General features: G+C 35.9%; 4 protein-coding genes across 7 annotated transcripts in view; 2 read left to right on the top strand and 2 right to left on the bottom strand.

The window, feature by feature from the left end:
- LOC123880981 (kinase D-interacting substrate of 220 kDa) overlaps positions 1–1080 on the bottom strand; it is a 73414-nt gene extending 72334 nt beyond the window's left edge. Inside the window, exon 1 of the mRNA XM_045929440.1 lies at positions 870–1080. The gene's annotated coding sequence lies outside the window, so the exon portion shown is untranslated. The remainder of the gene's footprint in view (positions 1–869) is intronic.
- Positions 1081–1231: 151 nt separating this feature from the next.
- On the top strand, positions 1232–3272 carry LOC123880987 (tRNA (guanine-N(7)-)-methyltransferase). Its single transcript, XM_045929463.1, has 6 exons — positions 1232–1459; positions 2037–2149; positions 2233–2417; positions 2498–2611; positions 2889–2990; positions 3071–3272. Exons 1-6 carry the CDS (start codon positions 1386–1388, stop codon positions 3200–3202), a joined length of 720 nt encoding a protein of 239 aa, XP_045785419.1. The 5' UTR covers positions 1232–1385; the 3' UTR covers positions 3203–3272.
- LOC123880982 (tetratricopeptide repeat protein 37) lies at positions 3265–7778 on the bottom strand. 3 transcript variants are annotated; one of them, XM_045929444.1, is made up of 2 exons: positions 7760–7778; positions 3265–7263 (listed from the first exon to the last, which is right to left on the bottom strand). In XM_045929444.1, the coding sequence occupies exon 2, from the start codon at positions 7261–7263 to the stop codon at positions 3442–3444; it is 3822 nt and encodes a 1273-aa protein (XP_045785400.1). In that variant the 5' UTR covers positions 7760–7778; the 3' UTR covers positions 3265–3441. The 3 variants fall into 3 exon arrangements, with proteins under 3 accessions (XP_045785400.1, XP_045785398.1, XP_045785399.1); XM_045929442.1 differs by lacking the exon at positions 7760–7778 and adding an exon at positions 7521–7703 and having other exon boundaries at positions 3265–7267; XM_045929443.1 differs by lacking the exon at positions 7760–7778 and adding an exon at positions 7526–7703 and having other exon boundaries at positions 3265–7270.
- Positions 7779–10022: 2244 nt separating this feature from the next.
- LOC123879204 (rotatin-like) overlaps positions 10023–26175 on the top strand; it is a 36379-nt gene continuing 20226 nt past the window's right edge. Inside the window, exons 1-20 of one of the 2 annotated variants that reach the window (XM_045926813.1) lie at positions 10023–10167; positions 10253–10440; positions 10848–11044; positions 11493–11603; positions 11953–12148; positions 12501–12638; positions 13387–13602; positions 13966–14135; positions 14690–14897; positions 15068–15532; positions 16541–16685; positions 17290–17439; positions 17892–18013; positions 18210–18430; positions 18710–18846; positions 19208–19420; positions 20174–20417; positions 21072–21244; positions 21703–21975; positions 25317–25537. In XM_045926813.1, coding sequence (XP_045782769.1) covers positions 10125–10167; positions 10253–10440; positions 10848–11044; positions 11493–11603; positions 11953–12148; positions 12501–12638; positions 13387–13602; positions 13966–14135; positions 14690–14897; positions 15068–15532; positions 16541–16685; positions 17290–17439; positions 17892–18013; positions 18210–18430; positions 18710–18846; positions 19208–19420; positions 20174–20417; positions 21072–21244; positions 21703–21975; positions 25317–25537 — 3831 coding nt within the window. In that variant the 5' untranslated portion in view covers positions 10023–10124. Of the gene's footprint in view, positions 10168–10252; positions 10441–10847; positions 11045–11492; positions 11604–11952; positions 12149–12500; positions 12639–13386; positions 13603–13965; positions 14136–14689; positions 14898–15067; positions 15533–16540; positions 16686–17289; positions 17440–17891; positions 18014–18209; positions 18431–18709; positions 18847–19207; positions 19421–20173; positions 20418–21071; positions 21245–21702; positions 21976–25316; positions 25538–26175 lie in introns of those variants that run through there. The other variant, XM_045926822.1, reaches the window with a different exon arrangement.

Below are 26175 nucleotides of genomic sequence, written 5' to 3'. Positions count from 1 at the left end.
CATTGATTTACATTTAACAACCCTACAGGTAACCTTGGTTACCAAGGTTACCTGGGTTCAGGACTGTTCCAAAAAATGTCAGCCCAGGATGGGCTCATATGTAAGTCCCCACCAATATCTATGTAGGCTGTGTCACACACACAGCATAAGGTGAATTTGTCTTCACTTTTTAAACTACAATTGTATGTGCTTTGTCTATATAGAGTTTTACAATATCTTTGACTGTACATGAATTTAAAAGCATATAAACAATAATTGAATGTTATTTTCCCTTATTTAAAATAATTTGCTTCATACAGCACAGGCAAATACTAAACAGTATTCCAGAACAGTATATGTACTTACTGGCATAATGCTTAACTGAGTTAGTTCCTGCGGTAGAGGAGCGGTCCGAAAGGGATGTGATAACATAACAGGAGAGGTCAGCAATTGTTATCAGACATCAACTTGTGACTACTGTCACCCTCCCGCACCATTCCACTATCGCAGTAACCTCCTCAATTGTGAGCTATACCTAAAATTGCATTGTGTGTGAGTTTGACTTGTGCTAACCAGTTTTTTTTTAAATAAAAAAAACAATCTAAATTGAATTCGCAATGGCTGTTTGATCTTGATATGGGAATTTCGCTGTCGCACTTTAAAATGGATTGTTTGGCTTTGATATATAACTTTTTTTAACCGAAAGTTAATACTTAATTTTTAAAGTTTCCACCAGGTAATTATACGTAAATATAAATCAAGTTTACGGTAAAATGTTAAACTACTGCGATTAAACTATCTGAATCCGCAAACAAACAAGATAATTTGAATTGTGTGCGAAGGCTGAGGCCTTAGTAGGTTTTGGTTTTATCTATTAAAATTACACTTACTTGGACTTAAATTGCTTCTTAAGTATTTGCAGCATCAGTTTATCAATGTTATACCTTCAATAGCACATTTAATAGCACAATTCTTAAAATTCCACAACTGTAACACATAAAATAAGATTCATCGAATTTACACCTCAACATGATACATTTGAAAGTAGAAGTAGGAAATCTCAAATCACAGACCAATAAAACAGTCTAAAAAGTACTCTGTGCCAGTAAAACATTAGGAAACACAGACTAATAATATAGGATTGAGTATTGACAGATGTCTCAGTCTCACAGCTTGTTTATAATTTATTTCACATCGACAATCGACATGACATTTTAGATAGTATAGAGACTAGAGTATAGTATGTATGTTCCTTGTTGTTGTCAATTATTAAAGTCACCAAAAGTCACACTGCATTTGCTGAATTTTGTTTCTATTTGGAATTTGGAATTTTGATAATTGGAATTCAGAAGAGCTTAAAAAGAATAAAAACGCATTTGCATAAATTATTGATTAAAAAGAAGAAGATGGCTCTTCCTCAGAAAAAGTACTATAGGCAACGAGCGCATTCAAATCCAATTGCTGACCATTGTTTTGAATAGTAAGTTCCATTTGTTGTTTTGTGCGGAATATTGACGGTGCGTTTCAATTATTCGAACGTTTCAAAATGTAAAGACCATCGCTCCAAAGAACTTGAGGATTTAGGTTTTTAAAATCACGTGGAGCACTGAATTTCGGAATAAAAAAAATAGCTAGTGACTCTCTAGGATACAAATTACAAGATATCTCCGTACCAAATTTCATAAAAATTAAAATCGGAGGGGCTGTGAAAATGTAACAGACAGTCAGACGCATATTTACAAAATTAGTAGGTATAATTTTGTATGGATAATGGATTTTTTTATTGTTCAAATTATTTTTTACCTAGTTGTTAATTCTGTGTTAATATGTTTGTAGCACAGATGTGGATTTACATTTATATCGCTAGTTTGTAGGAAAATAACAGTAAATTTAAAAATATAAACAAAGCGAAAAGTGGTGAAAGTTTGGCACAGTACAAAAATTACCTACATACAAATTATCTCGCTGATGGCCTTCACATTTGCAACATAGTAGTAAACTACATACAATAAAATTAATTTACCTTAATGCAAAATTTGAAAACTCTTTTCTTTCAGTCCTGCTCATCCAGATGATTATGATTGGTCTAATTTATATCCTGTGTTAAAAACAGATAAATCTAAAAGGGTCGAGTTTTTAGATGTTGGATGTGGATATGGTGGACTTTTAGGTATACATTCATTTTATCAGTTCACTGTAATCAATTATATCTATTTTCTGTGTAAGTTTTACCTATAAAATTTTATTTTCCAGTAACATTATCGCCAATGTTCCCTGAAAATATAATGTTAGGCCTGGAAATACGTGTTAAGGTATCGGATTATGTTAATGATAGGATCCTCGCCTTAAGGACACAGTTTATGGACCAATATCAAAATATAGCTGTACTGAGAACAAATGCTATGAAATATTTACCAAACTTTTTCTACAAGGGCCAGGTAAAAACACCTCTGTTATTATAATAATTTACACTAATGTTTTCTACCTGCACAATACAAGTACGATATTTTCTTTTCAGCTAAAGAAAATGTTTTTCCTATATCCAGATCCTCATTTTAAAAAAGCCAAGCATAAGTGGAGGATTATCAATAAGTGGCTTCTTTCTGAATATGCTTACGTACTTGCAGAACAAGTAAGTAATTTAAAAAAACAGTAAATTGTAGTTATAAATTATATGTATGTATATAGAGGGTAGCTTATAGCTAATACGTACAGATTGCGGATGACAGAAGGGAGTGGAAGAAGAAGACATGTGCTGACCCCATGTAGCGTGGGATAAGGCAGGAAGAAGTACTCATAGAGGGCACATCTGCCCTCACCAGGTGGATGATCAGTTCTGTGTCAAAACTTGGAATCAATTCATTTTTATATCTTTAACTTTGATATTGAAAGTGGTTTTTATTTTTCAGGGTGTTGTGTACACAATTACAGATGTAAAGGATTTACATGAGTGGATGGTCACTCACTTTGAAGAACATCCATTGTTTGAAAGAATTTCTGGAGAAGATTTAGTAAGTCATTTGTTAGTGCACAATAATAATAATTTAATATTCATATCTTTAGCAGTACATATACTAAATTTATTTTTTAGGAAAATGACAAAATTGTTGACAAATTATATGAAAGCACTGAAGAGGGTCAAAAAGTTACAAGAAATAATGGAGATAAGTTCCTTGCAGTGTTCAGAAGGATACCTGACAACTTCATAGAAAACATTAAGTGATTTTATATTGCTAGGAGTTACGACTATTTTATAAATTTATGAATAAATAATAGAATAAATTATTGTGATAAAAATTTTATTCTTTTACATCTTCCTTTAAGTGATACATAATATATTAAAAATGCACTTTCATTTAAATTCATACCTATATAGAAAAGGGATTTAAGCCTTAGATAAAATTTAGCAGGTAATAAATCATGATCACGCTGAACACCTATTTGTTATTGTTAAAAATAGTATTAATTATTTAAATATCTGCTTAGTTTTTTCTCTAAAAGATTGATCCATCTGTTCAAACCTCTTGTTGTATCTAAATTTTTTCTCATATATCCAGTAACCCTTAAAATCCATTTTTTCTTCTCAAACCACATCTTATTGGTCAAAACTGAGAAAAGCAATGCAGCCCAGATATCAGACTGACATGGGTACATGTGAAGCCCTGCCTTGGCTAACAGCAGTGACTTAAGTTTATGTCCCGCTATGTGTTCAGCAATGCTAGCTGTAGCAAGCATTTTTGCTGAGTCAGTATCATTCTTATCATGTGCTGAGCTTAGTGCTCTTTGAGCACAGGAACTGGCTATCTTTGCTTTTGTGTCTGAATCTTTTAAACAATACTGTGCCATACAAGACCATAATTCTGTACTACTAGGGTGATCATGCAGAGAATCACTCAACAATTTAATAGCTTTGTTGACATCATCATTAAGTGCAAGATAAGATTTTAAAAAGCCTATGTCATATCCAAAGTTCCTATCTTTTTCATATTTCTGCAACTCACTTAAAGCCAACTTGGACAATCCTTGGTCTGAATGTATAATACCTAATGAGCATATTGCAAACAAGCTGTATGGTGTTGGTTTTTTCAGTGAAACTTGAATACTATGAAAGAGTAATGTTTTAGCATCGTCCATGCCTTTGAACATGTACACTATACCCGCCATAGCTACAAGAAGGTCAGCCTTCTCAGCATCATCATTACAGAGCCATTGCAGAGCTGTCTCATATGCTGAATATGATTCTTCATAAAGACCTTTTTTAAAAAGAGCAAGAGCTAAACCACAAGCAGAATTTAAACTTGCTTCGGTTATTTCTTTGTATGATCTAATGGCTTCATCATACTTTCCAAGTCTTAGCAGAGTTCTGCTAATATTGAGAAGAATAATATTTTTTTTGTCTTCATTAGCATATTGAAATGCTTTTTGATAAGAGACTAATGCAGAATCTAAAAGATTGCTTCTTTCTTGTAATATACCTAGAATATTATTAGCATAAGCATTGTTTGGTTCAAATCTAATAAACCACAATACCAAATCCATTGCATATGATATTGCATATAGCCCATCAATAACATATTTTAATTCAGAGCTGTTTTTATAAGTGTCATCTTTTAATGTCCGGCATACCCAGTCAGCATATCCCATAGCACTCTCAGGATGGTAACCAAGCCGACAAGCATGTCTGAATAGGTCCATTGCTTCTTCTTCCTGTATCACTTCAGCAATTAATCCTTGACCAATCCAGCTTTGAGGATAAGATGGCAGTGTTGACTGTCCACGCCAGAAACAATAATTGGCCAATTTATGAAGACCTAACTTGACATAAAGAGTACCCAAATTACACCATATTTTTGCAACAGACCATTTGCGTGTCACTAATAGTGCCTTAATAAAGCAATGCTGAGCTAGAGCATACCTTTTCATGTAAATACATATCTTTCCAAGTAGGTTCCAATTTCTCCAAGAGCTTGGTTGTATTTTTATATTGGCTATAGTTAACTTGAATGATATGCGACAATTAACCATCTCTTTTGTTGCATGATAATAATCAAGATAAGTAGATGCTAAGTCATAGGAAGTGAACTGAAGCTTTTGTTTGGCAATCCTGGAATAACATGCCAGAGCTTGTGCATAGATGTCATACTTTTCTATTCTTGCCATTACATCGTCGTCATCAGTAAATGAATTTTTCATAAAAACATAACAATATTCATCTGGTAATTTTGTTACAAATATTAAAGCATCTGCTAATAATTTCCAAAAACATAAGAACTTCTTTTCTTTTGTTAATGCTTGGATTATATAATTAATGGCACATTGTGCAGTGTCTCTAGCACTGCCAAACAGTTTGGCATTCAATTTTTTCTTTGCTATCCTCATCCAAGTTTCTGTAATGCCTTTTAAAGCCAAGAGCGAATGGGGCTCCATTTCAAATACTTTTTCAAAAGTTGCTATTGCATCCTCATACTGTGTTAATAAGGAATTAATATAACCTATTCTAGTAAGGCAATGCAATATATTTCTGGGATTCATTGATATAACTTTATTGTATGCTTTAAGTGCTGATGTAAAGGATCCCCTTGAATAATAAGCATCTGCTAAGCATTCAAAAGCTATTACATTGTTAGGGTCAGCCTTAATGACATTTCTAAACTGTAATATAGCCTCCTCCCAGTCTCTTTTATTAATATAATGAAGGCCTAAACGGAAATTAATCCATTGTAGGTCTATTTGCACATTTTGGCTAGCTTTGCGTAGTAAATCAAAGTCGGCATCAGATAGTCCCAGTTTTGTGTAAACATTACTTAAATTCTTTATAATATCAATGTCTATATTATTAAGGCTAAAAGCTTTTTCATAACATTTTTTAGCTTTTTCCAAGTCTTGTTTGTAATGTTGATAAATAATTCCCAGGTAGAAAAATGTGTCTGCATGGTCAGTATTTACCTTGGCAGCCTTGAGTAGGTAAATAAGGCACTTATCAAACTCTCCTAATTTCCAATATGCTTGTCCTAGGTAAAATAAATTAAGTGGTTTATCTGGTGATTCATCTAACAATTTTATCGCATCTTCATATTTTCCTTGTTTTATGAGGGAGAGAGCTTCTAGCTGTCCATAGTGCTCAGTTTCTCGTAAATTTTTCATAACATGATCAGCATGCTCATTATTTTCAATATAACATTTTGCAAGTGCTGCCTGTTCGCTTACGTCCATACTATCAGCAGGAATTTCATTTGCAATTAAAATAGCTTGTTTCCATTTTTGTTGCTCAGCCAGTGAAAGAAACAGAAATTTCTTCAATGCTATAGCAAAATTCTTATCTTTAACTTTTATCAAGAAATTAGTAGCTAATTTCTGTGCCACTGAAAACTTTTTTAACTTAAAAGTGCATCTAATAATGAAGGTGGCTTCAGTGACATCTGCTTCTTGATAATTTATAAGAGGAACACATTGTTTATAGGCTTCTAAATATAATCCTTTGTCATACAATATCATACTTTGTAACAAGTCTGGATATTTCGAGTTTTCAATTCCTACTATAACATCATTAATGTGTGTGTCAATGTCAAAACCAGAGAAAGAATTGTTTTCAATATAATATGTGCACAAATACTTGCAAAGCCATTCCCGGAAAGTGACACTAGAAGTAAAAAAATGTAGATTCATCACTTCTCTCATTGCATCAATAAAACTAGCATTTTGTAAGATTACTTTTCCAAGTAAAATATGTAAAGCATCATTTGCCTCTTTGTCTATCATGTGTGATAAGTAATTAATAATTTTAAATACATCTCCATCCTTACATGTTATATCTGTCTTCAATAATTCAATTAACTGTTTCCCAGCAGCAGAGTAGACTTTTTCATCCAAGTTCTTGTCCATATAATTTATGAGTGCTGTAATAACTTGGTTGTCTTTTAGAGAGCATCCTAGCTGACCAAGCTTTGTTATAATTTCCAGAGCCTTCTCCTCTTCTATTTGAAGTTTTAAAATTTCATCATAAATAGCAATAAGCTTAACTTTTGCCACACTTCCCTCTTTTTGCTCATAGTAGTTGGCGAGGCCTTGCCAAGCTAAAGGATGATCAGGCTTACTTGCTATAGCTTTTTGAAATGCTAAAGCTGCTTGATCTGAGTCTTGTAAAGATTTACCCAGTAGAATTAATCCCAGATAATTCTGTTTGTCTTTTCGTAATATATTTTTGCAACATTCTTGTGCCTCTTTGAAATCCTTATTGTCAATCAATTTTCTTGCTTCTTTTAATAAGGACTTGACATCAGCCATCTGAAATGGTAGGTACATACATCACAACCCTGTTATCATGTTGGTTGGTACAATCTTAAATAACTTATAATTTATTCCTTCCATAGCTAGCTCCTAGATATCTTCACATTTCACATATGAATATCGACAGAAAGTATCTACCTATGTATTAATTTTGTAAATAAATAATTAGATAAAAATAGTTGAAGTAACATAATTATTATGTTACTTCAACTATTTTTATTTCTAATTCTTACCATTATACACTAATCATCGATGACACTAATTTACTACCAAAAGTGACATCAATATCGACGTGCAATGGGACAACTTGGTGTAGGTACGAACTACAAGACAATGAAAAAACCAAAACAAATCATCAGTTTTTCATTTTAGCATTTTTAACTTTTGACATCGATGAACTTTTGCTTTTTACCAGTGACCACTGACCACCGACCAGAAAAAAAGTAGGTACTTATTGGGTACTTATGTAAAAAGGAAGGTAAAAAGTACCTACTGTAGGTGCAGTACTCTGTGGGTGCAGCAAGTCAATAGCTGACTTTCGATGTTTTGGTTTGAGATAAAGTACCTACTCTGTGGTTGGTGGTTGAGGCGGCAAAGATGGGCATCACTATTTTAGGTCGAGCTTTTTTATGTTTTTTTAACTGGTTTTACGTGTCTGGGTTCTAGTCTTTTCGAACCTTTTTTTTACCATCAAATTGTTCTCAGAGCTCTTATTTTATTAAAAAAACCAGCCAAGTACGAGTCAAACTCGTACACTGCGGGTTCCGTACTCGGTTATTTTTCCGACATTCTGCACGATAACTAAATAAAAATATTAGGCGTAAAAATAGACAGACAACAAAGTGATTCTGTAAGGGTTCCGTTTTTCTCTTTGCAGTACGGAACCCTAAAAATGTGAATAGTGAATTCACATAGCGAGCGTCAAGTTTACTAACATGTTATAAATTCGGAATCCAGAGCAGAGAAATATTTGTAAAAAAAAAATTACTTATCTGTGACCTTATAGCTCTGGATTCTAGCCCTTTTGACACTTTTTTAACTGGTTTTACGGATCTGATTTCGCGACCGGGCAGGAATCCTAAACTAGTATAATAGTTATCTGTGGCAGGAATCAATGGCAGGAATAATATTCTGTGGGAATGATGTTTTTTTCTCTCTCTCGTCTGGCTTTTACAAAGATTAGCCAATGTCAAGATTGTAGTTATTTGTAACAAGTTAGTTAAACTATACAAGTACTAGCTGACACCCGCGACTTCGTCCGCGTGGATTTAGGTTTTTCGAAATCCCGTGGGAACTCTTTGGATTTCCGGGATAAAAAGTGGCCTATGTGTTAATCCAGGATATTATCTATCTCCATTCCGAATTTCAGCCAAATCCGTCCAGTAGTTTTTGCGTGAAGGAGTAACAAACATACACAAACACACACACACACACACATACAAACTTTCGCCTTTATAATATTAGTGTGATGGACCCCGTCTGTGCGGGCGCTTGCCGACATACGCTCGGCGCCCCAGAGCGCTTTCCAATCAGTTTTAACAAAAAAAAAAAAACACTCCAAAAAGGCAGAGCACGCCCGCTAGCTAACATCAACCAGAGACGTGCTACCTAAACATGATTGTGCACTTCAGCTTTAATTCCCTGCAAAAATAAATTCTGTTGCATTGGCATAAAGTCCAATTTCTAATACAATTATGCTAAGCGGAAAAACGAGCCGAGCGAGAGGTCTATAAATTGGAGTGTGTCACTGTCTAATGGATTGCAAGCATAAAAAAATATTTTCTATGGTACGAATTATGATGTAGCTCACAAAGTTCTTATTCATTGTTTATTTAATTTCAAACAACAAGATTACTTTCTTTTGTTTTCGCAGTAATTTTCATACTGTTATCTTTATTTTATAATGTCATTAAAATATCATTTAGTTTAAAAAGTATTATAAATATTTTTTTTAAATTAATAGGATGACAACACTGGGTGTCAAGCAAAACAATATGGCGAACATTCTGTACTATACTATACAGAAGTAGTAAGGTAACCATAATTTGATTGTTTAATGGAAGTGTTTTTTTCTGTTTATCGATAGATTTCTCAAAAATGAAGACTTAAGGCAAAAATGGATCGCTGTCGTTCCAGGAAATATCACCAAATATTCGGCAGTTTGCGGAATGCATTTTAAAGCGGAAGATTTTGCTACGGCTTCGTGTGCACTGAATTTTTTTTAAAAAGAAACGCTGTACCATCAATTTTCCCAAAAGTATGCCTTGCTTACGAACTTCCTAAAACTGTTTAGGACCTAAACACATGCACCAGATTATACAAAATAATTTTACTTACCTATATTATAGGTACCCATACTTAATATGACTGGTACTTTTTCGCAGAACAAAAAAAATTGAATTTCTCTACTTTTATAACTACAGCGCGGCAGACTATGGCCTAAACCTTTATCATTCTGAGAAGAGACCCGTGCTCAGTAGTGAGCGGCGATGGGTTATCATGATGATTCATCCTCTCCTATTCTCATATAATCCATCAAATATCTTACATTATCAAATCGTGTTGTCACCTTAATAGAAAGGGACACACTCCAATTTAGCGCTATCTCAATAGGCTCGTTTTTGGTGTCTCAGTGCACAATCTTGTTTAGGTAGCATGTCTCTGACATCAACACAGACGAAGTATCGGGAATGATGTTTAACGTAGTGATTACATACTCTTTGGTTTTGTTTTCTATTATTGGTCTGTGTCTTGTTTTGACTTTTTGTGACGATGCCTAGGCAAAATTTAAAATTTTTGATAAATGTTTTGTGAAAATAGGTAGTTTTAGGTTTTACAATTTACTCTAATAACATACAATGAATCCTGTGGAAGTATCGTCCGCCTATATCAAGAAACTAAGTAAATATTGTTTTTGCAATGCACGTTTCCTCAAGATTTACAAGATTATTCGGTATCTCTTATTATGATATGAATTTAATTTTAGATCATCCAATGAGAGAAATACGTGAGCGTTCACTACATCTGTTAATTAATAAACTTCAGCTTGGATGGGAACTAGAGGACGAATTGGCGGGAACGCGAGAATTGTTGGAGGCATTGCTAGCTTGGTTCAATGTGCAAAAGCCTACATTTCAGAAAGAAGCTTTGGAATTACTGTTAAAAACTTTAAAGGTATGGTAATTCTAGTTTTATTCATCATCATTATCATAATGGGATTCTAAACCTTCAGTGGGAAGTTTCTGAATAATTTTTAAATACATGTCAAAATTTGCGAATCCGGCTGGAATGGCATTAACAGTCTCTTCAGTACTGAGTGATTATTTAGATATCACAAATTTCGTCACTGGCAGCAAGCGAAACGTGGCCAAGCGGTGAGCGTCTGGCCGCGAACCCGTAAGACACAGGTTTGAATCATGCCCATTCGCAAATTGTGATTTAAAAATGTATTTAAAAATTATTTAGAAATTTCCTTCAAGTGTAGACTAAAACACTATCATAAAAATTTGGTGGGAATATTATGTGATACTTTTACCTAAGAGCAATATTGATGACATAGTATGTTTATTTTATGATTACAGACTAAAGCAGGGACCTATATTGCTAAAGAAATTAGCATTCAGAAAATCTTGTCAACGTTAAACAAAATAAAACCTAAAATAACATTAGATGCCACTGAGGTTTTTCAAGATCTCATTGAAACACTTCGTTTTTTAAACACAGTGGATTCTGAAGTGAACATGGGAGTTCCACCTCTGAATTTGCATTCACAGACAAGGTTAATCTATTTTTTAAGCTTGGAATCTTTTTGAAATTAAAACTAGATGACGTCTGTGACTTTGTCTGGGTTTAGGTTTGTAATAATTCATTGGGAATTCGTTTTCCGATGTAACGTTGTGAAGGCAACCTAGGTCCGAGATAGGTAGGATAGATATAAGAGATAGGTGTTTAACTATATCGATCCAAAAATCATGTGCTCAAATTGCAGTGTGATTGAAGGACAAACCAACCAACAAACACATTTATAATATTTTATAACTAACACTACACTTAGAGTTATTTATAGCTAACCTAACCTAATTACTGTACAAGTAATGCCAGTGAGAAAGGTTCTGCCAATTTTCTTTGATATCTTTTGTCTAAAATAATTTAACTTAAAATAATACCTTACAATTTTAACATAAAGGCATTTATTGCATTAATGTTTTTTTTAATTCTGTAAGTAGTTCTGGAAGCAATGGATCAAGTAGCAGCTTTTATAATATGGGACTCAATAAGGGTCAGTCAAAAGAAAGTTCTGTCTCCGATGAAGATATTGAAATAAATAAAATGAATAGGTAAGTACCTATATTCCTTTATTGTAAAAAGTATTTTTATTCTCAATTAGCGATCAATCACTCAATGATGACAAAATTGGTGTTAGTAAATGAAAAACATACACTCATACATACAAATGAAGATAGCTGAACTCAGACTTGTAATCAAGTAAAAAACAAAACTGCAATAGACTACCATTTCTGAAGCATGCCCAAAGGTGCATCAAAGTATTATAGTCTGTTCCTCTATGGTCACACAAGTCATAAACTTAAGAATTTGTCTTCATTTTTAAAATATTAATGTATGAACTTTGTTAATCTAGAGTTCTATAGTATTTTTGGTAAAAAGTATCTCTGTTTCAATTTTCAGTTCTGGAAGTTCAGGAATAAATGTTCTACTCTTTCCCTGGGTAGATATCTGTCCTTCTGATTTGAAAACTATGATTTTAATAGAAGATTCGCTCAAGATCTTAAAATCAACTCGACGTTGCTGCAGATTCATTAGAGATGTCTTTTTACGTGATTTCCCTGCAGAAATATTTTTGAACAGACCATCAATCATAAAGGTAAATCTTAATATTCCCTTAATTAGGCTAAGAGCAAGCTGCAACATCAATTTGACATATTTTTGAACATTCCAACCCACAATTGACCATAATATATTTTGAATAAGTAGCTTATGCCTGCAACTTCGTTTGCGTGGAATACACAAATTTCAAATTCCTATAGTTTACCCTCTCGGGTTGAAGTTTCGAAAATTCGTTTCTTAGTGGATTTCTAAGGTGTAATAGCTATTTGCATGCCAAATTTCAGTCTGATCTATCCAGTAGCATGTGCTGTACGTACGAGAAGTCAGTCAGTCACCCTGTCCTTTCATATATTTATGAAATATAATTAATTATACTAACTAAATTCCAGACATTATTAGCGATAGCTGATGGCCAATACGGTGGACACCCAGGAGAGGCACTGAATGTTTTGTTGAGCATAACACAGACATTGCATACAAGATTCTCGAAATTATTCTCTTTGGACTTAATCTCACAGACATACAAGGTACTGACACTAAAAAGAAATTACTAAAAAAAGATATTGATACAGTTAAAGGGATGATGACCGCAACTCGCGCGATGTGTAGATTTTGTTTTTATTTTAATTTTCTATTTTCCTGTAAGAATAAGTTATTTTCTGGGATATAAAGTAGCAGTCCACCAACTGGAAAGCTGACGTCTTAACTACTAGGCTATGGTCGCTTTTTATTTATTACTAGCGACCCGCCCCGGCTTCGCACGGATGGACACTACCACGAAAAATCCTGTCTATTTTCCGGGATAAAATATAGCCTATACGGATTCGGAAGAATCCCTCTAAGTAATGGTAAAAGAAATTTTGAAATCGGTCCAGTAGTTTTTGAGCCTATTCAATACAAACATACAAAAATACAAAGGTTTCCTCTTTATAATATTAGTATAGATTTATATTATTAGTATAGAGTAACCATTTTAAAAGGCAGTATTTTGGTACGTTATCATGCTTAGCTTTAAAAAAAAAAATAGCGAGCAAAAGAACAAGCGGGCCATCTAATTATCGCCGCCGCTCATGAACATTTGTAACACTATAGGAACCGCCGATGTGTTGCCGGCCTTTCATGAATTTGTTGGTCCGCCCCTTGAATAACACAATGTTGTAATCTAGTGGGAACACCGCCTCCTCAGGTAAAATTATTTCATTGTACTTGAAGAAGACTAGTAACTAGTAACAGGTTAAACCCTGCTGCTATTAACAAATAGTATTTTATTTATAGGGTTCAGTAGACCAAACTGAGTCAGTTGATAATGTAAATGTAGAGCTACAGAACATTGCTGGTGGGAACACCATACTGCCGCCCGATGACGGTCTGGTTGCCTTGAGACAAATGCCGGCACCTGTGTACGCATTGGACGCTCTGCATACTGTCCTCACTGTCATGATCAGAAGCGTTGTGTTGGACACAAATGAGGAAAATGATATCATGGATATGGTAATTACTTTTTTATTCTTAGAGTTCCATATGTTCAGAGAAAAAGGAACCCTAATTGGACCACTTCGTTGTCTGTCTGGCTGTCATGTCTTAAGCACTTATCTCTATAAGAGTTCTCTACCGTGTTATAGTATACCTAATTACTGTATTTTTTAATTAATTTTCACCCAACTTTGGCTATGTGGATTAGGTTTTTAAAAATATCATGGGAACAGAATATCAAGTTATGGGAACATGATAGTAAACACAAGTTGCAGTCTGCCATTTTTTTATTTGGGATGATCCATCTTGTGCATAGTTTTACATAAAGGTTGTTGTGTAAAACAGAATTATCTAATAACTAGTTAAATATTTTATTTTCAGAAAGAATTGAATACAAGTTTGTCTTTAATAGAAAAGCTAATCGAATTGTTATTGAAGTGTGTCAATGAGGAATTTTGGTCTGTGGAGCATACTTGTAGAACCCACAGGGATATAGCTCACAAAGCCTGCATGGTTATGCGCATGTTGGGCGAATTGCTAACCAAATACAGGTCAATTTTGATTTTTATTGAACTAATGGTACTAATTTCTAAAACAATGCTGATGTCAAATATATTTTACCTCAGGCCTGGATTGGATAGATATAATGTGCGATAGCAACTTGGCCAACTCTCCTGTAAAAGTTGTAATGTAGGCAACTGTATGTACAGTGACAGATTTACTTTAAACATTTCACAAGAAAATACTATTAAAATTAACCATCTTGGTGGCTTTGCTCTTGTATGGGAGATTACGAGTTTTATTCTCGGCAGGTACAATTCGGAAATTTTTAAGTTCTAAATTATCTCTGGTCTAATTGTCTAGTTTTCGGCTTTGGCTAGTTACCACGTACTACCTTACAAATTAAGATGTACCGTCAAGCGATTTAGCAGTCCGATATGATGCCGTGCAGAAACCGATTAGGGGTATGGGTTAAAACTACTCTACCTCTTCCAAGTTAACCCGCTTCCATCTTAGATTAAATCGCCACTTACCACCAAGTGAGATCATAATCAACTGTCAAGGGGTTAACAAGACATCGAATTAAAAAAACAACTCTTTCTAGGTTATCATTTTATAAGGATCCTGATCGCGCCCATCACAGAATCGCATGGCTGCGCTTAGTTTCGTGCGGTGTGACGCTACTGACCTGGGCAAAGACTTCGGCGTTACCGCCTTCATCGCTGGTGACTGCGTTACAAACGGCCCAGATCGATCCTGCTATAGAACTGCTTTATCCTACACTAGGCAAGAGGATAGCCACCGTTTTATTGGTAGGTTAACAAAATAAACTTCAAAAACCATAACCCAAATACCAGTCAATAATACGACGTGGGACGCCCTATGTTACGATCCATCTCAGTTAAAAGTATACATGCAGATAGGTATTATAACATTCAATTATATTTTGTGTTGCTTAAATCAACTTTATATTTTTTCCTAGAGTGCAAAATCATCAGTAGACCAAGAATACAAAAGCAAATATAGAGAGCTAAATAAATTATTCGTCAGTATGGATCACGCTGTGCAATTCATGAAGTTACAAGAGAGTGGACGCATATCCAAGAATGTTTTAACTTGCATCAAAAACTCGCTTCCAGTGCTGCATTTGAACTTGAATAGAAATTTCTTGATAGATATTGCATCTGTTTTGCTCAAAAAATCAAAGGATTTAGATTTGGATGATAATGACTGGTCTACAGCTCGAAGTATTGCGTTGGTTCTTATGGCGCATAGTGTTGAATGGGTTCGCGTGGCCTTTTATGAAATGCTATGCGATATGGTCAAGTCAGTGCTAATGAGTGATGAAAGCGATCAGTCGGAAAACGAGAAATGTCTCACGTTAGTATGTGATGTGGGGATTTTGACGGAAATTTGTTGCCATGGACTGTCTTCCGATCAGAGAGAGGTAAGTTTATCTATTCTACTTTTTTATACTGTATAATTTGTTATTAAATAAATGAAAAAAAAACAAAAAATACTGGTTCAGTTCGAATCGGACTCCCACACGTAGGGTTCTGTAACATGGTACAAGAAATAACACTTCTTTTTTTAAAATTTTCGTGGTGGTTTTTGAAATTTTTATTATTTTTATTATTTGTTTCTATAGCAACAATAGAAATACACATTCTGTGAAAATTTCAATTCTCTACCTATCACAAGATACAGCCCGCTGACAGAAAGATGGACGGACGGACTACACAATGTTATACCTACCTAAGAGTTGATTATTCCGGCTTGTTGGTTGGGAGTGTGGACATCATTATCATCATCATCCATCGCCGGTTCACTACAGAGGACAGATCTCAGAGTGAGAAGGATTTTTGACCATAGTATGCCACCCTGGCCAAGTGTTGATTGACAGACTTCATACACCTTTGAGAATATTATCTCAGGAATGCAGGTTTTCTGTGATGTTTTCCTTCACAGTTAAAGCAAGTGATATTTAATTATTTAAAACGCACATATAACTGCGAAAGTTGGAGGCGCCCGGGATCGAACCTATGACCACCGATTAGGAAGCGGACGTTTTAACCACCAGGCTATAATAGCTTATTCTTATCCGACTGCGGCAGAGCCAAAAGAAAGGGTTATGATTTTAGCAGTCTATGTATGTATGTATGTATGTATGTGGGTATGCATGTTTGTATCCAGATTCTGTGTGTTCAACCGTAACGCTTAAACTACTGGGCCGATTTTGATGAATGAGATGTCAATCGTTTCGTCGTAAAGGTCCGGGTGACAAAGGCTACATTTTATACGAAAAAATGATATTACATGAAAAAAAGTGGGAGTCTCTAAAATTATTTTTTTTTGCTATTGTATCGAGTGGGGTGTCAAATGAAAGAAGAGAAAATTCTGAGTTCATAAAAATAAATGTACTACAACATTAAAATATACCAAGTGATATTTTTAGGTGGAAAGCAGCTCATCGGAAATAATGCTGTACTTGCTCCGCGGTAGAATGGTTCTGAGCGAAACTTGCTGGTGGCGCCTGCTCGCGAGCCTCTTGCCTGTTTTGCCACTTCTACACGTTTATGCTGAACACGATACACAATTGGGTGACTATTAAACTATCTATCTATGAGAAATATTCTGCGGAAATATTATATTAATCTATACTATTAAACAAGTAGGTACCGTAACATGTCTAATTTATTTGCTTATTTTATTCATATATACAATACAAGTTCGAGCTTGATTTCACCTGGTGGTACCTAAGTGATGATACACGCCAAGATGGAAGCGGGCTAGCCGCGGAACGACTGTTTCATTAAACCTGATAGGTTCTTTGATTTTCCGGGATAAGGGTAGCCCATGTCACTCTTCAGGTCCTTAACTATACCCATACACAAAATTAAGTCGATCCGCTGTCCTGTTGCGACGTGATTGAAAGACCAACCAACAAGCAAACAAACATACAAGCTTTCCCATTTGTTAAATTGTTAATGCGTTCGCGGCCTATTGTGACTATAATGTAGATCGTGCCTAATGATTATTATCTATGGTCAACAAATTGTATATAAGAACTGTCAGAAAAAAAACCGTTTGCACTCCGTTGGATACGATCATTTCATTGTTCCTTCTCCGCGTTCCTGATATTCGAAGATCTGCCCGTCGGGTCTTCGGTGTTAGTTATTCTAACATGTAATTTTTTTTTTTCAGGAAAAGCAATCTGTAAGTCTCTCGAACCAGACATCGTGGAGTGTATGGGGGTGCCTCGGTCGGAAATGGTTGAGGGGCTGGTGCGACTTCTGTTCGTGAACTGCGCCGCTGTGACCTTGGACGCCGTACAGTCTCTCTGCCTGTTGCTAGGCAAGTTCATCAAATTTTTTTTTATGTTTTTTATTTAGAAGCCTTTATTGCACATACACATTACAGAAAAACAATATATAGATACTTAAGAAACTAAACAAAGGGTGCCTTATTGCTAAAGCAATTTCAATTATTTATACAGTATTCACCATCATCATCATCATGATCAACCCATCGCCGGCTCACTACAGGGCACGGGTGTCCTCTCAGAATTAGAAGGGGGTTTTGCCATAGTCTACCACGCTGGCCACGTGCGGATTAGCAGTCTTCACACATCTTTGATGACGCCAGATTCACAGGGATATAGGTTTCCTCGCGATGTTTTCCTTCACCGTTAAAGCAAGTGATGTTGAATTACTTAAAACGCACATAACTCCGAAAAGTTTTTCTCCGAACACTTTTTTTTGCTTGGAATAATATAGTTGTATATTTAATGATATTGTTTTCTCCAGATGATAGCAAATATTTGCCTCCTCGAGAATCTCTGCGTGCTGACATCATGCTAAATGCATTGAGACGAGTCGATATACAAGATTTCAATGTCGACCAGTCTAGTTCTACAAAGAATACCCAAGTCAGTGCCAATATTCTGTTTCTATGTTTTAAAAATATTTCGATTTCGAACCAGTGGTAGACGCATTTGATGATTTATGAGTACTTGTAAAATTTAGTTGAAAAAATAATTTTTCTATTTTCTTAATGTTATTGTTTTTTTAACTAGTTTTACGGCTCTGGGTTCTAGCCCTTCTAATGTTATTGTTTGTTTCCAGACATCAGGTCTCATTCAAATATTAGACGTCCTGAAACAAGACTTGGTTCTCGACGAAGATACTTTGGAGTATGTGACGCAAAACCGTCCGAATCAGCCAACATTGGAGCCAGCGCTGCGACGCAGTACATTGCAACAGCTGGCAGTTATGTTGCGGCAACAAGACCTTCACGAAACTTTCTTACAATATGACGGCTTGAAACTGATCATCACTTTACTCAGGTAATTTTGGTATTGTCCTTCAGACATCAAGTCTCGTTCAAGTATTAGACGTCCTGAAGTTTAACAGGAACTTCACGAACCTTTTTTACAATATGACGGCTTGAAATTGATCGTCACTTTACTTGGGTATTTCCTATGCAAATGCTAACAGATGTCATTTATGCAGACAATAGAAGAATTTTTGTTCTACAAAGAAGGACATTCACAACAATACAATTTTTGAGTTTTTTGTACACTATTGTACACATTGGTATGTTTTTGAGTATACTTTATTTTTAGGTTATCTCTGATGGTGGATGATTACTTGGCCTTCCCCGAATGCGCGATCAGTTGTGTGTCAGTACTGAACAGCGTCTGTTTCGTGAGCCGCCACACTTTGGCCAAGATATCTGATCTGCCTTTACTGTTACTGAGAGGTTGGTAAAGTTTAGGGTATCTCTAACTTCCCTACTAATATTATAAATGCGAAAGTGTGTTTGTTGTTTAATCACGCTGCAACGGAGCTATAGATCGACGTGACTTTTTGTATAAATATGGTACAAGGCCTAAGTGACATAGGCTACTTTTTATCCTGAGAAACCAAAGAATTTCCATAGGATCTTTAAAAATGGGTTAGTTAGGTTTTCTACATTTTACCATATTAAATAAAAACATACTTTTCTGTTTATATATGTAACTATCCAATATCCATCTAACTTGGGAATGCAAACTAAAACATTATCACAAGTTACGAGCACCAAAAAGATTGTTAATTGATAACCCAAACTATCTTTCCAGTGATTCTAGTGTTTCCCGCAAATGACAATACAGTGTTGATGGCAGCGCAAGTGTTATCGTTGGTAGCGTGGGCGGGGTTCACCCTGCAGGAGTTGGACGCTAACCGCCGTCGAGTTCCCGCGTTACCTCTCAGCGTAACCCAGAGGACATCCCTTCCGTTTAGGGTCAATAGCTATTGGAGCACGAGCCCTAATACTGAACACTCATCTGTTGGTAAGTTGTTACGTCGCCTTATGTTTCTTTTAGATAGCCATACAATGTAAACATCTGGATAACATTAGGGTTCCGTACGGCCGAATGAAAAAACGAACCCTTTTAGGATCACTCGTGTGTCTGTCTGTCCGTCTTTCACAGCCAATTTACTCCGCCTACTAGTTCTGCTGCAGTTCTTCAATCTTATCGCCAATGTTGCCGCCTCGTTTGATTGCTTTGGCCGCACTATACTCTATGTATCTTTAGGTAGTCCCATACAAATGACAAAGGCAAAAAATCAGTGGATGTTAACAATTTTGAGTGACCAACCAATCACAAATGAGCCTATGTTTTCCGTACTAACTTCGGTCCGTAAAAATCGTTTGTGATTGGTTGCTCACTCAAAATTGTTTATTCTCACTGATTTTTTGTCCTTGTCATGTGTATAGGATAACGTTACACAGAGATCCCTATATTAACTTCTCTCCGTGGATATAGTGTAGTATAACAGCTGCCTAAATTCAATAACTCTGGCTAAATTTTTCCCCTTCCAGAATTTAAAATCAAAATGTTACCACTGTAATACAGTGTTAACTAGTACAGGGGCTGTCATACCTATACGTACGGTACGTTCTTACTGACTTTTGTAATATTGTATACTTACTGTTAAAGGCACATCAACTAACAAATAATGCATACCATAAATACTATAAAATAATATTTAGGATAACTTTATGTGCTAAAATAGTATATCTTGACTCTTGTTATAAACAGAGTGGCTGTTAAGCGAAGAGTTGTGGAGGAATGCGATTCGCGTTCGCTGGTGGTGGGTGTGCGGTGGAGGTGTCAAGCTTCTGCGCACTTCCACACCCCTATCGCCAGTGTCACCGCCTCCTTTGATTGAGTTGACCGCTCTAAAATCCGCCTATCTTCAGTACTCCTGCTCCAAACATCTGCTGGCATTAGAAAATGCCACTACGCACGCGCAAGTTCACAAAGCATTGCATTTATTGGAGAGGTAACTATACCCAAACTTTTGTTTATTTTATTGCATACTAGCGACCCGCCCCGGCTTCGCACTGGTAGCTTGTTGCAATTTTCAAAGGGATCTGTAATTAAAAAAATATAGCCTATGCCACTCAGGAATAATATAACCTTTCTACTGGTGAAATTTGACCAAATGGTTTCTACATTCACGACTTAATCGTCGTCGAAGAGACTGCATTGAAATGTTGTTTGTACTTTCTTGTTGTACTAATAAAAACCAAGTAGCATAAAAGACTTGACGGTGGATTACCACCACCATGTATCACTGCAATATCAGAGTTACTACCAATGCGTTGTCGAGTTTTTAAAGGAACAATTAGGATAGTTGGAAGGAAATACCCCAGGGCACGCCTTCTCCACTTGAGTAGTTCTTGCAAGAAGCCAAAGTAGTTTTTCTTTTATTTATTTTCATGTTTCATGTTATTCAAAACAAGAAAGGTTTCATATTTGTCTTTTCAAAACGAATCCACCAACTGCAGATTTTCGTTTATAAATTTGTATGACCGACTGAATTCTCAATTGCTGCTATGATTTAATATAGTTACAACGGACTAAAATCATTAAAGCTACATTTTCTTCATAATTGATAGGTACTTCATCAAACTTGTTTTACATATTTGTTTAGCTACACACATCTGATACAAATATCACCAGCCAATGCTAAAGAGCTGGGGTGTCTGCCGTGGCAGCACACCAAAAGGTTTCTGAACGCGCCGCCGGCCTCTTCCCGCGATACTGCTCTGTTGATCTCATTGCTGCAGTTTATAGTCGCGTATATTGACAATGTTCCAAAAGGAGGTATGTTTATATGACTATGGGAGACTTTGATAATAGTTAAAGATTACTAATAGTCATAGCAGTGAAGTTTTTTTAAATAGATATAGTTAGCAAGCGGGTCACCTGATGTTAAATGGTAAACCTATGAACATTATCGGCACTAGAAGGATCCCTAATGCGTTGCAGACTTTTGAGGAGTTTGTTGATGTCCCTTGAATAACCTCTTGTTGAAATCTATTGATAGCATACTATTTAGTTTTATAGAAAATGGAATGGTTTTTACAAGGGCATTCTATGTATGTTAAGTGCTAAAACACTGTGATATTTTGCTGCTAAAGGTTGTAACCGCAAGACCACAAAACCGCTTACGTTGAAAACACATATAAATATAGCTACGTGTAATATAATTCCTCGGTTATATAATTTTTAGGTAGGCGTTAACATTAATATATAGTTCTAAATTTTTTGTATATTTGTAGAAAACAATACGATGTTATGGATCAAGTCATCCTTCATCGGTAATGACGCCACGGTCATATCTCTATTGAGCCGAGATCGTCTTTACCCGCAACAAACACTGCAAGAGGACATAGAGCTAACTCAGCTACGGATATACATAGTAAAAGTGCTTGTAAGGTGTATCTTATTTGTTGAACATCAAGGCGACTATAGTTGCACTAAGATGGAAAGTTTGTTGAAGATTTTGCTTACCTGTTTGGAAAGGATCGACTTGAAAAATTTTCATGTTTTAGGTAAGCCAATAATTTTATCAGATTTTTATCCAGTTTAATTTTAAAAAGTGATTCAATGTGATTGTGATCCTCGTATTGAGGATCACTACTCTTATGCTGCCCTCCTCAAGCTAAAACGTCGTTAACCAACATTTGGTCAAATTTGACTTTTTAACACTATCTTACTCAGAATTTTTTTTTCTATCGACCAATCTAACCGGTATTTTCCTAGCTGCTGTAGTTTTTGATATAGCAATATGAAGAACGTCGTTAAGTAACTACCTGTTTATATAATAACAATACTTAAACGTATTTAACTGACATTGCCAGTCTAAAATGTCTCTAAGCGGCGTTAATTTTTATTGCTACAAGGTTTTTTTCTTAAATTCCATAGCTTAAATGTCTTTAAACGAAAATGCTAGACTAAAATGTCTTTAATCACACATAAACGCGTTACAGTTTAGTTATATTTTGCAAAAAAATATTGTTTCCTAGACTGAAATGACTCTATCCCGCAATACATAACTTAAATGTCTCTAACTATTTCCGCATCTCGCCAGGTTGTAACTTTATTGTGAATTAATTTAGTCATAAGTGCGCCTGAGTGCGCCTGCGAGAGCTTTCTGGAGTAGATGTGGCGCACGGGCTCAGTGTTCTCCCGCCAATTTTGTCACGATGGCGGACAAAATATCGAAGTAAATATTTGTTTTTATAAGAGCGCGAAACATGCATTTGAAATTATTTATAGTTGCAGCCATTTAGTGTTCCGTTTTGCTACAATCATTATTATTTTTATATTAATAGTTAATATTAAAATAAATCAATAATGAACTAGCTACTAGTGGCAGAAGCAACAAAAAGACTCGCCGTAAGAGGCGTGTCTTTTTGTCGTTTCAAATATTTATTGTAATACTTACTGCAAAAACATTTCATGTTTTAAAATTGTTTTTTCTATGTGTATAAAATGAAGTAGCTTTTCAGCAAGCAAACAAACTAAACTAACTAGCTAAACTACACTCGGCGTCACAAAAATCGCACCTATCTGAAAATGAGGCTTTTAACCTGTAATATTACCAAGCCTGTACATCTAACCCAAACAGTATTGATATCAATGCAAAGAACGTTTAAAGACCTTTTATCAAACAATAGTTACATTTCATAAACGATATAAACCTGAATACGGTACGTCAAAGAAAATGTTGCAAAAATCCTCATTATAGGGACCACGACTTGTTTGAACTTCATGGGCTATAAAATGGCCAGTATAAGTAAAAAATAAGGGCATTCACCATCCAAACGTTGAAGAGGACACACGTTAACTCTAACCGCAAGAAAACTAACCCTCAAGATGGACACTACTGCTGAAGAAGCCTCTCAAGTGGTTGCACTACTGCGATCAGGGGTGCGACAATGTGATGTGGCACGGCAACTTAATTTGAGTCGTTCTTCCGTGCAGCGGGTATTCCAAAGGTTTCCAGAGACTGGGGACTACATCCGGAGGCATGGATCAGGTCAACGATGCTGCACATCCGAAAGAGACGACCGCTTTATTGTGATATCTTCTTCGCGCAATCGACTCCTTAATGTCGTTGAGCTGCAACGGCAGTTCCGAGAAGTTCGCAGAGCTACAGTGAGCACGTCTACGATTAGAAGAAGGTTGCGAGAGAAGAAAATTGCGGTCCGCGTACCTGCTAGGGGTCGGAAATTAACTGCACAGCATCGCAGGGAAAGGTTGCAATTTGCCCGTGAGCATGTCAACTGAACCCTCGACCAATGGAAGGCTGGACTCTTCTCGGATGAAACAAGAGTATCTTTATTTTGTAATGACGGGCGAAAGAGAGTGTACAGAAGACAAGGCGAACGATTTGCTCAGGCTTGCATAGAAGAAAGAGTAGAATATGGCGGGGGATCGAGCATGTTCTGGAGTGGCATGTCAATCGACGGAAAAATCGAACTTGTGTGTGTTTCCCGGACTGGAGGAGCTCGTGAAAAGGGATCACTGACTACTCATCGGTACATAACGGAGATTCTAGACGAGCATGGGCACTTTCGGACTGATGCTCTTTCAATTGTAATTGTAGTTACCGTTACTTTCATTGGAAAACCTCAAATATTTATAAGCAATGCTAACCTAAAACGTCGCTACGGTGCGATCTTTTGTAATAAGCCACATTTTAGTTTAGCAAGTCTCCCCAAAAAACGCTACTGTAAACAAATCATTTCTATTCTTCTAGACTAAAATGTGTTTAAATTACAAGAGCCGCATTTAAGTGTTTTGTTATTGATAGTTTTTAGGAACATAACCTAACATATTATGTCGTTAAAGTCTTTTAGAGTCATTTTACTTTAGAAATTATATAATTTTTTTAAGTTCCGTAAAAGGATAAAAAAAGTAAATGCAATCCAAGCCATAAACGTCTTAAAGGGTAATCTAACGACATTTTAGTTATGTAAATATAAGCCGTTGTTAGAAAAAATGCTAGACTAAAAAGCCAAAACTCTCCTGCTATAATTATTATTTATTCTAGAAACTTAAAAATACAGCTATTCGAAAGTGCTCTGTTTGCTCTACATTTCTATAGTTTCAAGTTTTGTATATGTTTATTAGTTATCAAATGGCATCATTTCTTTATAAATCCGCGCTTTTTTGATCATATCTCGAAACTTGGTTTTGGTAGTTAACGACACTTTAGCTTTAGGACGGCAGTATGGTGCTGCCAGACGTTTGCGACAGATCACATACAGCCAGCATCGGCGAGCAAACGCGTGTTTGCGTATGCTTGCCAACGCTTGGGAGCGCTTGTCGTTTGATCCGATTGGCTACAAGTCAAACACTGTGTATAAAAAAAACTCTGTGGTGTTTGCCGATGCCTGCTGTTTGTTATTTGCCGTAAGCGTGTGGTGAACCCAGAAGACGCAAGTTCGATTCCTGCCGGTTTCGCAATTTTGATATGTGTATCTAAAAATGATTTAGAAATTTCCGTGAAGTGTAGGTAAAAAAACACTATCATAAAAATTATAAAAATATTACATAGTGAAGTTGAGTTTATCTTGAAAATTGAAAATTTTAAAAGTAAAAAGGCGATTTACGTCTAAGCTTATCCTGTCATGCACATTGCGATTTCTTTTTTCTTATTACGATGTTTGTGCGAAATCACTCGCCATCTGTTTCGCATCACATGCTGAAAAACACTTGCATGCCCTCGCTAAATATATTAGCCACTTGACTATATTACACAATATACGTTTCTCCGACGAAGTTGCGGGTATCATCTAGTTAGCAATAACGGGGAATAACCAAAGACTAAGTAAACAATACTATTGTTTCCGACTAGTATGAGTAACAACAAGACAATTTCCAGGATATCTCAACGAGTTGATACGCTGCATACGATACGCAATACATTCTCGGTACTGCAAGTTATCAGAGGATTCGCTAATCCACAGCTTGAAGGTGATGACGTATGCTCTGAGCGGATGCGCGTCTGGCGCGGGGCGGAAAGGGCAGGCGTGCAAATTGGACGCTATGCTCTCTTTGCTCGCTTTGTTGAGGCAGATCCGTGAAGATTCTGTGCCAGTACAGGTACGTTCCATCAATCTAAGGCAGGATTTCTTTATACTTGACTATAGTTCCTTATCCAGACTGTGAAGGCTTTAAGAGTCTACCTCAGTACGATTACATTTCATGTAAAAGTCGATCATATTGTTCCCAAGTTTAGTGCTAGAGTGAAGAATTGCAGGCAAAAGAGTTATCCGCGTCGGTCAGAGACCAAATGTTTGAACAACACAAGGATATAGACACACTTTGACTTTGCCCAGAACGAGACAGCGTTATACCGCTGGCATAAGTCTGTCTCGTTTTAACTGAAACTTAAGTCTAAGTAAAGTGCACTCTATAGATTTTAACCTTAGTCACCCAAAATCAAAAGAAGGTAATAGAAGGCTTTAGGTAGAAAAGCTTTTAGCATGATGAATGCGAAACTTCGTTTTGAAGAGGTTGGTAATACCATCTAAATTTAGTGCTACCCATTAAATCTAGTTTTCCGCGAGAAGCATTATGAATGAGACGGGACCATAAAAAACTTATTCTTTATTGAAATATTAAAGTTATTTATATTTACCAATTTCACGCAGACCTGGATAACAGCTAGTAGGTACTCAATAAACAACACATCGTATATCATGTAAGTACGTAGGTACATGCTTTATGTATCATAGTGA

Source organism: Maniola jurtina, chromosome 3, assembly GCF_905333055.1.
Source record: "Maniola jurtina chromosome 3, ilManJurt1.1, whole genome shotgun sequence".
Classification (NCBI taxonomy): Eukaryota; Metazoa; Arthropoda; class Insecta; order Lepidoptera; family Nymphalidae; genus Maniola; species Maniola jurtina.
This window is presented reverse-complemented; position numbering and strand designations above follow the sequence as displayed.

Coding starts and splice junctions, on each gene's coding strand:
- LOC123880987 (XM_045929463.1), top strand. CDS start 1,386: ATGGCTCTTCCTCAGAAAAAGTACTATAGGCAACGAGCGCATTCAAAT. Junction 2,150..2,232: donor TGGATATGGTGGACTTTTAG/GTATACATTCAT, acceptor TTTATTTTCCAG/TAACATTATCGCCAATGTTC. Junction 2,991..3,070: donor GAATTTCTGGAGAAGATTTA/GTAAGTCATTTG, acceptor TTTATTTTTTAG/GAAAATGACAAAATTGTTGA.
- LOC123880982 (XM_045929444.1), bottom strand. CDS start 7,263: ATGGCTGATGTCAAGTCCTTATTAAAAGAAGCAAGAAAATTGATTGAC.